Source organism: Halichoerus grypus, chromosome 3 (assembly GCF_964656455.1).
Source record: "Halichoerus grypus chromosome 3, mHalGry1.hap1.1, whole genome shotgun sequence".
In the NCBI taxonomy this organism is placed as follows: Eukaryota; Metazoa; Chordata; class Mammalia; order Carnivora; family Phocidae; genus Halichoerus; species Halichoerus grypus.
Window position 1 is genome coordinate 66,807,020 of NC_135714.1, and position 15,203 is coordinate 66,822,222.

The 15,203-nt window shown below is 36.8% G+C and overlaps 1 protein-coding gene across 7 annotated transcripts in view; it reads right to left on the bottom strand.

Annotated features, from left to right (window-relative positions):
• The window catches only part of HELQ (helicase, POLQ like), a 49,169-nt gene that overhangs the window by 14,088 nt on the left and 19,878 nt on the right, over nucleotides 1–15,203 (bottom strand). For 6 of the 7 annotated variants that reach the window (XM_078068868.1, XM_078068869.1, XM_078068871.1 and 3 more), the window contains 5 exons: nucleotides 13,330–13,471; nucleotides 12,868–12,972; nucleotides 4,991–5,213; nucleotides 3,093–3,250; nucleotides 1,853–1,951 (listed from right to left, as the gene is read on the bottom strand). In XM_078068868.1, the coding sequence (XP_077924994.1) occupies nucleotides 1,853–1,951; nucleotides 3,093–3,250; nucleotides 4,991–5,213; nucleotides 12,868–12,972; nucleotides 13,330–13,471 (727 nt within the window). The remainder of the gene's footprint in view (nucleotides 1–1,852; nucleotides 1,952–3,092; nucleotides 3,251–4,990; nucleotides 5,214–12,867; nucleotides 12,973–13,329; nucleotides 13,472–15,203) is intronic. The other variant, XM_036121303.2, reaches the window with a different exon arrangement.

Sequence of the window (15,203 nt, forward strand, 5' to 3'; positions counted from 1 at the left end):
AGGCAGACGCTTAACCATCTGAGCCACCCAGGCGCCCTTGTTTTTATTTTCTATTTTAAAGTTGTATATAAAAGGTTTGTTTTAAGAAATATTTTTATATAACATTTTGAATGTCTAAACAACATAGGTATTTCTGAGGTAAAAGACCCAATCAAAATATTGTGATAACATGAACACTGAACTACCAAAGAGACATTTATAATTTTATGATATAGCAGTACATAGGACAGGGCATCATTCAATTCAAATGTGAGTAAACACCATCTTTCACTTTTCAAAATGAAATTAGTAATATTTATGTAAATTTAAAGATATGGGGGAAATGGCAGGTAAGATAATTAGGTTTCAATAAAGACTGGATTACCAACAAAATGAAAAATGAAAAAAGTGTATTATAAGGTAGAAAATGATATTAACTTAAGGAATTTGAAGGCATGTTTGCCAAAAAATTATTTCCATTTTTCTTTTTCTTAAAGGTTTTATTTATTTGAGAGAGAGAGAGACAGAGAGAGCACAAGTGGGGGGGGGTGCAGAGGATGAGGGAGAAGTAGGCTCCCCGCTGAGCAGGGATCCTGACATGGAGCTCAGTCTCAGGACCCAGGGATCATGACCTGAGCCGAAGGCAGACACTTAACCAACTGAGCCACTCAGGCTCCCCTATTTCCATTCCTCTTAAAGTTAGTGTATTAGACACTTGATTCATATTTGTTGACTAAACTTCAAAACACCATAATATAAGAATATTACACAAAAAAGTATTAATTTATCAACTTCAACCTTCTACAGTTTTATGTAGTTCAAGTACTAACTAGACTGGGGGTTCTTTAAGAACAACAAACAACAATGAAAACCTCAAACCCACCCTATCTTAGAATCTCTGACACCAAGTAGAATGCCTAATAAAAAGTTTCTAGGTATGGGGGGTGGCACACCTGGCTGGCTCAGTCAGAGGAGCATGTGACTCTTGATCTTGGAGTCATGAGCTCGAGCCCCACATGAGGTGTAGAGATTACTTAAAAAAAAAAAGGTTCTAGGGGCACCTGGGTGGCTCAGTTGTTAAACATCTGCCTTCGGCTCAGGTCATGGTCCCAGGATCCTGGGATCGAGTCCCACATCGGGCTCCCTACTCCGCAGGAAGCCTGCTTCTCCCTCTACCACTCCCTCCACTTGTGTCCCTGCTCTCACTATGTCTCTCTCTGTTCAATAAATAAAATCTTTAAAAAAAAAAAAAAGTTCTAGAAAATACATTTTTCTCCCTTGAACTAAACTTATTTCAGGATTATATACTATCATAAAAACATTTTATAAAATTTTACAATTTTTATTTTACTTTATTTATTTATTTTAAGATTTTATTTATTTATTCATGAAAGACAGAGAGAGAGAGAGGCAGAGGGAGAAGCAGGCTCCCAAGGAGCAGGGAGCCCGATGTGGAACTCGATCCCAGGACCCTGGGATCATGACCTGAGCCGAAGGCAGACGCTTAACCATCTGAGCCACCCAGGCGTCCAAAATTTTACAATTTTTATAATGTAAGCCATAAGTAGCCTAAGAAAAATTGATTAATAAGGTTTACCTTCTCCTATGATAAGAAGCTTATATGTGCGTGACAGAGTGTTTCAGAAATGCAAAGTTACACATACAAAAAAAGGCCATCACACCATCCAAAAATACTGTTTTAAAAAAAATGCCCAAATTTCTGGTCCTCACATGTTTTAAATGGTAAAATGGGAATTATATTAACTTAAAGAAAAAAATACAAAACAAAAAGATCAAATCAACGAAAGAGATGATACAGCAGCATGAATTTTGCTAAATCAACTTATTTAGGAAGAGAAAAAGACTATGGTACCTTTTTTATAGCTTGACCTGATGCTTTCTTCCCAATAAAGTTTTCAGAGACTCCAAGAAGAGCAGCTACATTTTGTTCTGCTGGACTGAGCTGGCTAAACTACATTTAAAAAGAGTAAACATAGAGAAAAATCAAATTGTAACTTTAAAAAAAATATTTATTCATTTATTTGAGAGAGAGTGAGCATGTGGGGGGGCAGAGGGAGAGGGAGAGAAAATCTCAAGCAGACTCCCTGCTGAGTGTGGAGCCCAACACAGGGCTCGATCTCACGACCCTGACTGAGATCATGACCTGAGCTGAAATCAAGAGTAAGACGCTTAACTGACTGAGCCACCCAGGTGCCCCTCAAATTGTAACTTTTAAAAATTTGCCATTTGAACCAAATCCAGTATTTCCTGTGATATCACATTTTCATGGCTTAAAAATGTATTATTAAAATACAACATATTTTAGTAGAATACTTAAAGGTACAGTCACAAGCACTGTGACTATGGACTATGGTTTCCATGGACTTTGTGGTTATGTTTAATACTGAGACGTCTGGTGGGTAGGAAGAAGAGGGAAAGCTTTTGACAGTAACTGCATTATATAGTACCACTTAAAAACTTAAGTTACAATTTTAAAATATGACATTAAAAAGAAAGTTAACTTCCTGCAATTAAGAGCTGCATACTGCTTCTGCCTAACATGTGTTCATGTATCTGCCCTGCTCATAGTAAAATCATAATAGACTATACTCTACCACCTGGTTTTGTAACAAGTAGGACCAGCTGTACCTTCCTGTTGGTGATAAAACTGACATTCCTTCTCAGGTATTAACATCACTGGGTTTAGTCATCATGCTTGGCTCTGATAGAGCTTTCATGTAATTAAAAATCTCAAAAAAAAAAAAAACAGCTTCCACGGTTTTCTTCACATTCTAGGCAACATAAAATGGAGTGGTCACCAAACCGTAACAGTAACTATCTTTGGGGAATGGGACCAGGGATGATCCTTTTTTCTTTTCTGCACCTTTCTTTATTTTTTCGATAATGAACATGTTTATATTTAATAGGAAAGTAATATTTAAGTTAAACAAACTGAAAATGCTATTGCCATATAACTATTTTAAAAACCGAAACATGAAAGGCCCAATTTCAAATATATTTTAGTAGAGAAAAAAAGTGAATAATCATTTGACAAAAATTACATCATCATTAATAAATAAAATATCCTATATTGAAGAACCTTATATTCTCACCTGCCTGAAGTATATCATCCAGTCAGGGACACACTGAGAAGCCATATCATAGGGAGTTGTTAGGTAAATTAGGTGAAGAAGGCTTTCGAGCACAAGTCCTTCGAGACCTTTCTTCAAGTCTCTGTAGAGAATGTCACAATAAGCCAAATCTATAGTTCCTAAAAGAAAGATCAAATATTTCATCTTTCATAATTACCAAAGGGGGGGAAAGGTATTTTAAAAAGGTCTTGTTTATACCTAAACATAGCAAAAAGTCTTCAAAATCTCTTAAATTTTTTTTAACTCCTTTATAGTTAACATACATTGTTATATTAGTTTCAGGTGTACAATACAGTGATTCAACAATTCTATACATTACTGAGTGTTCATTATGATGAGTATACTCTTAATCCCCTTTACCTATTTCACCCATCCTCCCACCAAAATCTCTTCTTATGTATTTTAGCACAACTATTTTGGAGGTCATTTTGATAGTATACATCAACATTTAATAAGTACGTACCTTCTGACCCAAATACTCTGTTTTTGGAAATCTAAGAGAAACATTTCCACACACACCCAAAAACACATAAATAGAGATGCCCATTGCAGCTTTGTTTATAATTGAGAAAAATAAAAAAAAAAAAACACAGTGCAAATGTCCATCAATAGGGGAATGGTTAATTAAATTACAGTATCCAGACTATGGGTGATTATAGTAGTAAAAGAAAAATGAGGTAGATTAAAGGGACTGACATGTTAAGATGCTCCTAATATTTTAAGTGAGAAAAGCAAGCTGCCAAAAAATACTTACAACTGTGATTTCATCTTAAAAAATAAACTATAAAATAACATATATAAATGTGTATGAATGTATGTGTACAAATCTGTACACATATACTTGCAAATATGCATATACACATATACATATATAATATACATATACATATTTATCTAAATACATAATAATATATATGGAAGGATACACATCAAATTGTTAACAGTGGTTGCCCCTGGGAGAGTGGAAATGGGACAGGAGAATGGGATTTTCCTTTACATCATTCTGAGATCTAAGGTTTTTTTTTTTAAACAACACACATGTATTATTTTTCATTAAGTAAATTATGATTAGCCATTAAGAAAAAACTTCACTGCCATGGAACAATTTTTAAGATATTAAGCAAAAAAAGCAAGTTCTGGAACAGTACAAATGATTGTTTATTTAAAAACAAAAGCTTAAAAAATCTTAAACTTGTATACAAGTATGTATTATGCATTGAAATGAAATGTACATAAAATGCCTGAAAAGACATACACCAAATTGTTATTCTTGGTAGGATATTAAGATTTGTATGATTGCTAGGGGAGGCGTGTGTGAAGGGGGATGACCATCTTTTTTCCCAAATACTTCTGCAATATCCTAAATTACTTTAATTAAAAATGTTTTTCAGGGTGCCTGGCTGGCTCAGTTGGTTAAGTGTTCAACTCTTGATTTCAGCTCAGGTCATGATCTCAGGGTTGTGAGATCAAGCCACAAGTTGGACTTATGGTGGGTGTGGAGCCTACTTAAGATTCCCTCTCTTTCTGCCCCTCCCCCTCCCTCTCTAAAAAAACAAAAACCAAACCAAAAACCCAACATTTTTTCAACTTTTTATTTACTAAAAAAGAATTTTTTTTTTCAAGTAGGCTCTACATGCGAAATGGGACTTGAACCCACGACCCCGAGATGAGTCTCATGCTCTATTGACTGAGCCAGCCAGGCGTCCCCATTTTTCAACTTTTAAAAGCTAAAGTAGTCTAATAGCTTTTAAGATTAATGTTATTAATATGAAACTACAGTTCCAGTTTAAAGAAAGAGAATGATTTAATTTCCATTTTTTTCCCAGCACATTTCCTCAGTAACTTAGGTAAACTCTTACCCTTAAAAGTAGCTCGTCCCAGTTTTGTAATATGAAAACTATACTGGATCTCTTCTTCAGACTTATTAATAGTGTCTTTTTGTAGAAGTCCTTTTTCTGTCAGGTATCTAAGTGATTCCACAGTTATTTCCCACAGACTTTTTTCTTTCAACAAAATCTTTTGCTGAACACCAAAAAATGTACCACACATAAAGTGATATATGTCATCAAGATTTGTTGCAATCTGAAACAATTCAGGACATCATTGGAGCATTTTCCTTAATTAAGGCATCATTTTGAATGCACGTTTATCTCTATACCTCAAAGCTATTGAAATAAATTAGTATAAAATTGACAAACTCACATATATAAAGATAATTTTATAGGGACATTTAAAAATTAACAAGAAACCATTTAAAGAAGTTATCATATTCATACTTTTTATGAAAACATCTACATATTTTTCACTCAAAAACTCCTCAGATTTTTGAATAATTTTTCACAGTATCTCCAAAGCTGTGCTCTCTGTTTACGTTCCAATTATCACTAATTCCCACTCAGCCTCCTTCAGAAATCCTCCCTTCACCCCTTTCCATCCACCTGTGAAAGCATTCCTTAGCAATAAAAATGGTAATAAAACACACACACACACACACGCACGCGCACACAAAACACAACTGAAAGTCTCCACTGAAATAGGATCAGGCAGTATTTCCCGCATATCACCTAGAAATAAATAGCAGTCTTCTTCTCTTTTTGTCTCTCTCATTCCTGTTCTTTTGCTGCCTTCTCTCTCCCCCTCTTAGTCACTATTTAAAACCTATAATGGTGGGGCACCTGGGTGGTTCAGTTGTTAAGGATCCGGCTCAGGTCATGATCCCAGGGTCCTGGATTCGAGCCTGGGCATTGAGCCCCCGTGTCGGGCTCCCTGCTCAGCGGGAAGCCTGCTTCTCCCTCTCCCACTCCCCCTGCTCTCACTATCTCTCTCTCTGTCAAATAAACAAAATCTTAAAAAAAAACAAAAACCTATAATGGCAATCATAAGTAATACTTAACCCTCCATTTGGTATTCAGATATAGAGTTGATGCTGAATTAGAATTTTGTATTATTCTATTTCAATGAAATCAGCATGTTATATTAAAATATAGTCAATCAATAAGCATATTTCTCTCTCTTACAATTTCGATATTTTCTTTTTTTTTTTAAGATTTTATTTATTTATTTGACAGAGAGAGACACAGCAAGTGAGAGGGAACACAAGCAGGGGGAGTGGGAGAGGGAGAAGCAGGCTTCCCGCGGAGCAGGGAGCCTGATGTGGGGCTCGATCCCAGGACCCTGGGATCATGACCTGAGCCAAAGGCAGACGCTTAACGACTGAGCCACCTAGGTGCCCCTCTGATGATATTTTCAACTGGAAAACTTAAGTGGTTATTTGATACTAAACCGATATAAGGGTTAACAAAAAATATAATGAGGCATAGACATTTCCTATTGTTATTCCTCCTTTTAATAAAACTCATTTTTTTGGAAATGTTCTAATATTTATTTATTATTATTATTTTTAAGAGAGAGCACAAGAGCGGGGGGTGGAGCAGAGGGAGAGGGAGAGAATCTTAAGCAGGCTCCACACTCAGTGTGGAGTCCAATAATGGGCTTGATCTCATGACTGAGATCATGATCTGAGCCGAGATCCAGAGTTGGACGCTTAACTGACTGAGGCACCCAGAGGCCCCAAAACTCATTCTTAATGTAATATTCAGTTAGGCCAAAACTGAAGTTTTAAGATATTCAAGACTGATACTCAGTTTGTAGATTATCAATGAACTTAGTTGCTGTATTGTTTTCTACTTGGTTGATTACAGTTAACATTGGGGATATAAAAAAAAATCCTTTACTTGATCCTTCTAGCTACCATCATGTTATCTTTCTATCCCTCTGTGAAAAATTTACAGACACAGTGATTTAGACCCACTGGTCCAGGCTCTGCCTCTGGCCTCCACAGCTTCTCAAAGTTGGATTCTCCACTGCTGCCCCAACCTTCAGGTTCACCCATGCCCGACTCTAATCAATTCATTCGTTCATTCAAGTATTTAGAGAGCACCAACCACATGCCAGGCATTGTGTTAGGCACTGGGATTCAGGGACAAATAAAAATAAATGTGGACTCTGCTTGCACAGGGCTTACATTCCTGTGGGGAATCACTGCACTAACCAGAATATAATTACAAACTGATAGGTTCTACTAAAGCAATGTGGTTCTATAAAGCATACAATAAACTGACTGGACTCAGAGGCACAGGGAGGCTTCCCTGAGGAGTGATGGTTAAGTGAAGCCTCAAGGGTGAGTGGGTGAAGGTGAGTAGAGATGCGGTGGGGAAGATGGGCTAGTCCCAGGCTTAGTGAGCACTGGGATGGGAGGGAGCATCACATATTTGAGAACTGAGAAGGCTCTCGGCTCTCCTGGAGTGCAGAGTGCAAGGAGGCTGGTGAGAGAGGAGGATGGAGATAGGCAGAGGCCAAATCTACCATGGTAGACCATGACAAGGAATTTGGGCTTCCTAAATCCTAAAAGCAATGGGAAACACCACTGACAAATTTTAAGCAGGTAGCACATTCTGAGTTTACATTTTGACAAGATCAATCTGTGTGAACAATTATTTGGAGGGGATGTGGGAAGGCATGGCAGAATGGCTGCAAGGCAGTCAGACCAGTTAGGGGACAATCACACTGACCCAGACAGGAGACTGCAGGAGCATTGCTGGACCCCAGTGTGCAGGTATGGGGATAAGATTGCAAGCAGCCTACAGAACCTGCCTCTCTTTGCCTCAGATTCTTTTTCTGTAAAAGGGGAGTTACATTACTTAATTCAAAGGTATGCAAGGATCAGAGATAAAACACATAAAGTGTCTAACAGGGTGTCGGAAATATGGCTGTGATAAATACATGATAACTGGAGGCTCCCTGAATCTTATGGCCCAAACACTGTTATGTCCTCTCATTAATTCCTGGAGTTTCCTTCTCTTCCACCAAAGCAGGGACTTAGTCTCTCCGGGGGTGCTCATCTGTATCCTCCTGCCCCCGACCTCACTGCCCAAGTCACAGACCCTGCCCTTCTTGCTTCTCCCCTCTCTTCCACCTGCTTGTTCCTGTCCAGAGGACTTGACTGGAGCTTCAATTCCAACTCTAAAGGTCTTCCTGCTCTCCACTGTGTCTAGAGTTCCAGCCTTCTTCCACAGCTAGAGACCCGTTATAAGCCCTTATCCCAAGGTGAGAGAGGAACCCTGATGGCGTGGCCTTCTCACGGCTGGGTCCAGTTTCTTGAGTTCTGCCTCCTACGGGCAGCTTGGAACAACAGCTGCCTACCTGCTAATCTCCTGCACCAGCTGCTGCCTGGACTTCTCGCTGCTGTACTTCAACGGTTAAAACAGAATCTAAACGCAACTGTTGTGCTCCGTAGATCTTGCACTGCCAGGCCCATAAAACCACACCCCTGTGCCCAAGTCAGTTCTCCCAGTCTCCCTGTTACCTGAGTGCTCCCGTCTTAAGTGAAGTCCCAACTCCCTCCCAATTCCACTACCTTTTGCTGAGTCCTAACTCATCTACATGTTTGTCAGATGTATGTATTAGGAATATTTCCTTCATGCCTTCTCACTTTTTTAGCAATGTCTTTTGAAGATAATTTTTAAAATTATGATGAAGTCTATTTGATTGATTTTCCTCTTCATGGTTTATGTTTTCTGTTTGCCACATAAGAAATCTTTACCCAAGGTAACAAAAAATTTTCCCCATATGTTCTTCTAGAAGTTATATTTTAGCTTTTAAGTTTAGGTCTATGGTCCATTTTGAATTAATTATTTTGGACAAAATTAGAGTGAGGTAAGAGCACAGGTTAATTTTTTGTTGTTCTATATAGCTATCTAGTTATTCCAGCACCATTTATTGAAAAAAACTATCTTTTGTCCATTTAAATATCTTGACATCTTTTGTTAAAAATTGATCATATATAGGGATACCTGGCTGGCTCAGCTGGTGGAGCATGATCTCGGGGTCCTGAGTTCGAGCCCCATGTTGAGTGTAGAGATTATTATTATTTTTTTAAATTGATCATATATGTGTGGGCCTAATTCTGGACTTACTGATCTGTTGGTTTATATGATCCTTGTGCCAATATCCCCACACTGTCTTGATTACTGTAGCTTTACACTAAGTCTTGAAGTAGGATGAACACTCTTTGTTATATTTTCACAAAATTAATTTTGGCTATTCTACTCCTTTGCATTTCCAAATAAATTCTATCAGCCTTCAATTTCCACAAACAAGCCTGTTGAGATTTTGACTGGGATTGCATTAAATTCATAGACCAATTTGGTAAGTAACATTTGGCCAGAACTGAGTGTTCTAATTCTTGAACATGGTACCTCTCTCCATCTATTAAGTCTCCTTTAATTTTTCTCAACAGTTTTACAGTTTTCAGTGTATAGATCTGACACATATTAGTTAAATTTATCCCTAAGTATTGCATATTTTTTGATGCTACTGTGGAGTTGTTTTTCCAATTATCTGTAGTGAGTATATTATTTGTAGTGAGTATACAGATACAACTGAGTTTTGTACATTGACCCTGTATCCTATGACATTGCTGATTACACTCTAGTTTTTTTCTACATTCCTTTGGATTTTTCTTGAACCTAATATCAGCAAATAAGACGGTTTACTTCTTCCTTTCTAATCTATATGCCCTCATTTTTCTTCCTGTCTTGTACTGGCTATGATTTCCGATGTATGCTGAAAAGTAGGGTGAGAGCAGACCTCCTTTCTTTTCCTGATCTTAGACGGAAAAACATGTAGTCTTTCACCATTAAGTGTGATGTTACCTGTAGTGCTTTTTTTTTTTTAAAATAAACACCCTTTATCAGGTTGAAGACATTCTCTTCTACTCCTAGTTTGCTGAGTTTTTATCATGAATGGCTGTTGAATTCTATCAAATAAATAGTAACATTGAATTTTGAATGTTAAATTAACTTTGCATTACTGGCATAAACTCTGATTGTGTTGCTGGATTACTAATACTTTGATAAGGACTTTTATATCTATTTTTACCACAGATACTGGCCTGTAGTTTTCTCTTCTTGTAATATCTTTGTCTGATTTGGTATCAGAATAGTGCTGGTCTCATGAGATGAGCAGTATTCCCTCTTCCTCTACTTTCTGGAAGAATATGTGTATGATTGGTATTATTTCTTCCTTAAATGTTTGACAGAGTTCACCAGTGAAGTCGGTGGGCCTGGAGTTTTCTTTGTGGGAAGTTTTAACTTATAAATTCAATCTCTTTCTTTTTTTTAAAGATTTATTTATTTATTTATTTGAGAGAGAGAAAGACAGCACTGAGCAGAGAGCCCGATGCAGCTCGATCCTGGGATCATGACCTGAGCTAAAGGCAGACACTCAACTGACTGAGCCACCCAGGCGCCCCATAAATTCAATTTCTTTAATAGATCTAGGACTAGACTTTCTACTTCTTCTTCAGTCAATTTTGGAAATTATGTCTTTCAAGAATTTTCCCCATTTCATCTAAGTAGTTGAATTTTTCAGCATTCAAGGATACAGTTATTCAAGGATTATTCCTTACTATCCCTTTAATATCTCTAGGATCTTTAGTGATGACCCTCCTTTCATTCCTGATGGTATGGTAATTGATGTATTTTCTCTTTTCCCTCTGATCAAATCAGTCAATAATCTTACTGATCTTTTCAAAGAACTAGCTTGCAGTTTCATTATATTTTTCTCTTGTCTACGTTTTTTTCATTTCTGTTTTTATTTGTATTACTTCCTTCTTTCTACTTTGAGTCCCCCTCACCCTGGTTCCTAAAGTAAAAGTTAGACTAGTGAATCTGGATCTTTCTTGTATTCTAATAAGTATTTAAAGCTATAAATGTCCTTTTAAGCACTTCTTTGGCTTCATGCCAGTAATTCTGATACCTCTGTTTTCATTTTCATTCTACTCAAAATATTTCTAATATCCTTTGTAATTTCTACTTTGACCTTTGGTCAAAGTACGCTATTTAATTTCCAAATATTTGGATAATTCCCTGATATCCTTCTATTACTGCTGGTATACTATAATTGTTTCCATTAGACACCATACCATATTTGAGTTCAATCCTTTTAAATGTATTGAGACTTGTCTATGGTCTCAGAATATGGTCTATGGTCTATGTTGGTGAAATATTTCATGCGCAGTTGAGGAATAGTCCACACATACAATGGTACACTGGAAAGAGTACGGGCCAGCAAGGCAGGAACCTAAATTATAGTCCCATCTAAACCATAACTCACTGAATGATGGAACCTAAATTATAGTCCCATCTAAACCATAACTCACTGAATGATCTTAGACTACTCACCAATTCTCTGAGTCTGTTACCTTATCTAATATATAAATGTAAAAGAGGACTTGATGATCCGCATGAGCTCTCCCTCCTTTACTAATTCCTTGGTAACCCTCCTATTGCAGGTCTTTATTACATTATACATGGATTACTACAATTGCTTCTAAACAGTCTTGCAATACTTCTGCATACTATTACCTCCATTTTACAGATAAGGCAAGTGAGTGAGATTTAAGAGAGAGCTAATAACTTACGCAGAGTATTAAGAGACAGAGTTGGGACTGGGACACAGGTATGCGTGATATCAGAGCCTTTACTCTCAACCACCACACATCATTAATTCTCCACTGATAAGTGACAGTGTCGCAACTCTATAGTCTACTACTTTAGCATGCTCTCCCATTTTCCCCAATTTACAGCACACAGTCTGGCCTAACTTTTCCCACCCAACTTTCAACTCTTCATGATCTGCAGCCCTCCTCTAGAGCTATAGAATCTAGTCTGTTGACTTTCTTCAGCTTTCTCATCATTAATTCTATGTTAAGTACCTGAAATGACTTATTCTTTCCCTCTACTTATCTACAACTTATTTTATGGTATTTTTTATTTATTAATTACCTTTTGTATTTTCATGTAAACTGGTTAGGTTAATGAAGGTAGTGCATGATAGGTTAAGAGCACTGGTTTTGTAGTGGAACAACAAATTCAAACCCTGGCTTTGCCACTTTATGGCCAAGTGACCTTGGACACAAAATTAAAATTTCCTTAAGAATAACCATAGAGGTGCCTGGGTGGCTCAGTTGGTAAGTGTCTGACTCTTGATTTCAGCTTAGATCATGATCTCAAGGTCATGGGATCGAGCCCTGAGCCAAGCCCTGAGCCGAGCCCCACGTTGGGCTCCAGGCTCAGTGGGGAGTCTGCTTGAGAGTCTCTCTCCCTCTGCCCCTTCCCCAGCTTGCATTCTCTCTCTCTCTAAAATAAATAAATAAATCTTAAAAAAAAAAAAAAGAATAACCATAAAAAGAAGTTTAACTTAAGAGTAATCCTAAAAGAGAGAGCTAATTTCTAAGAAAAAGAGTGTTTTCCTGCTGTGCTTTTTTCTTTTTTAATTTTCTGCCTGATAAAGGCTATTCTGATCTCACAAATGTTTATAACATCCTAGAATGATCACAGTACCACAGGTGAACCTTATTCTTAACACGGGCAGAGAAGATGGATTATCCCACATCAGGACCTATGCCCTTATAGCTTCTTATATCCTCCAGAGTATCCAAAAAGTCTCTCACTTGTAATAATACCCAGTTATGATTTGTTGATTTTTCATATTTCATACAACTCAAAGCATTAAAATAGACATAGAAATCTATATTCAGATTTATCATGTCAGATTATTCTTTTCCACATTAGATTAGAAGTTAGCATTTTTTTTCATACTTACAGTTCTCATAACTTTTAAATCTCTATTATCTCAGGTAATGGTAACAAGATTTAAAAATAATGAAAAATACCTTCAAACCAATCAAAGAGAGAAACAAAGTTTGGATTCCCTTGGTGAATTCTTGAACAAGATGGCTATAACAATTTTCCAGTGGTCTGCTTATTAACTCCAATACCTACAAAAGTTAAAGCAATATTATGTTTTGTGTTGTTATAAAAAAATTAAGTGTTCCATATAAAATTTTATATTCTGTATAGACCTTGTGGAAGCAGGGGGTGTTAAGGACATAAAGACAAATAAGAATTTAGCAGGTGTTCTCATGAAAATGGAAGAAAGATAAATAAGGAAAATACTTTTCATTGCTTGTCTGAACTACAGAAATATTCAAACTATTCTTTCTAATTCCTAATAGTAGAGGAGAAAAAATATTGAAAGAAACATTAACAATTAATTTTTAAAAGATGATATCATAAAAGGGCTAGACCAAAGACCAAAAAAAGATAAAACAACAAACCAACAACCAGATGATTACCTGTTGCTTGTCTTTTTCTTGCAATATAAGGATACTCTCCCCAGTAGAATCTATTCCAGCACGGCCAGCTCTGCCAATCATCTGCTTATATTGATTCCTCTTTAAAAATTCCTTAGCAACATAGGGAGCTCTTAAAATAACTCTATGGAATTGATAATGTTAATTAAAAGTGATACTACATCTATAATAATATCGATTTTTTAAATTCTTTTTTTTTTTTTGAAGATTTTATTTATTTGATAGAGATAATGAGAGAGGGAACACAAGCATGGGGGAGGTGGAGAGGGAGAAGCAGGCTCCCCGCTGAGCAGGGAGCCCGATGAGGGGCTCGATCCCAGGACCCTGGGATCATGACCTGAGCTGAAGGCAGACGCTTAACGACTGAGCCACCCAGGCGCCCCTATTTTTTAAATTCTTAATTCCATTATATATGTGATATTAAATTTAATGACATGTTAACTCAAAATAATAAGTAACTGCTATTTAACAAGAACTGGTGATGTCCTAGATTCTTTACGTACATTATCAGTAATTCTTACAAAATTCTTGGTAATAATGTTCTTTACTATTTTACCTATTTTTTACAAAAGGGCTAACTGAAGCACAGACAAACTAAGTGGCTCACCTCAACACACAAAACTAGTAATTACCAGGACCACGCTTTGGACGTGTTGGCCTACCTACAGAGCTTGATTGTTACTAGAGCAACAGTCTCCAAGACTGATTCTATACCGCATAAATGAAAAATCTGACCATGCATCACCAACATATGCATATTTATTTATTAATTTATATTACTGTCAGCTATATAACATTGCAGGTTTCAACTGTTTTTGGAAATTTCAAATTATGGTAATTTCAATCCTGCTTATGTAGATAGAAAGCTGTAGCCAGCTTTCCTGTTCAAAAGTGAGAGGAAACCTATGTCATTTATCTGCCAATCAACCAACTCTGTTATAAACCTCAACAGACAGCCAAAATTACACTTGAGGAAAACTAAGGGCATAAAAGAAAAGCAAGAATATACAGAATAAATGTCTGACAGAAACAGGGAACAGAAAGAACTTTCAAAAATTCTAATTGGGGGGCACCTGGGTGGCTCAATCAGTTAAGTGTCTGACTTTGGTTCAGGTCATGATCTCAGGGTCCTGGGACTGAGCCTCACGTTGGGCTCTGCACTCAGCGCGGAGTCTGCTTGTTCCTCTCCCTCTGCCCCTGCCCCCGCTCATGCTCACTCTATCAAATAAATAAATAAAATCTTAAAAAATATAAAAATAATTACTCAAGGGTAGCAAAATAAAAAAGTAGATCATAGAAGGAAGACGTGGGATACAAGAGGCAGTGGTAAACAAAGAAAACAAGTATAATTTACAGGAAGGTTTAAATAATTATGGACTATAAGATGAAAGAAAATTAAAAGTCTGGCACTAAAATTCTAGGTAGCTGCAGCATACACAAGGCCGTAGGAGAAACCACAAGCACTACGACTCTTGTTATGTTCAGGAGGGCAAACAGTCACTGATTAATTCTAAAATGGCAGAAAAGCATGTTTGATTATAACTGTTACAATTAAGAGTAACGACTGGGATAAGGGAAATAAGATACATAACTTTGTCTGAAAAATGGAAAATTTAATCCATGACAGAGGTTGAAAATAAAAGAATGGGAAAAGGTATACTTGGCAAAGAAAATGTAATCCTAGCGTTCAAAGTGAAATCACTCAGTGAGAAAAACAAGGACCTGTTATACTGATAAAAGGTATGATTCGGCAGTAAGATATTTGAAATGAAACTTTGTATACCTAAAGAGTTTTGAAATACAAAGCAAGAACTTCTAGAAATGCAAAAAGGAGAAAGACAACTCCATAATAACAG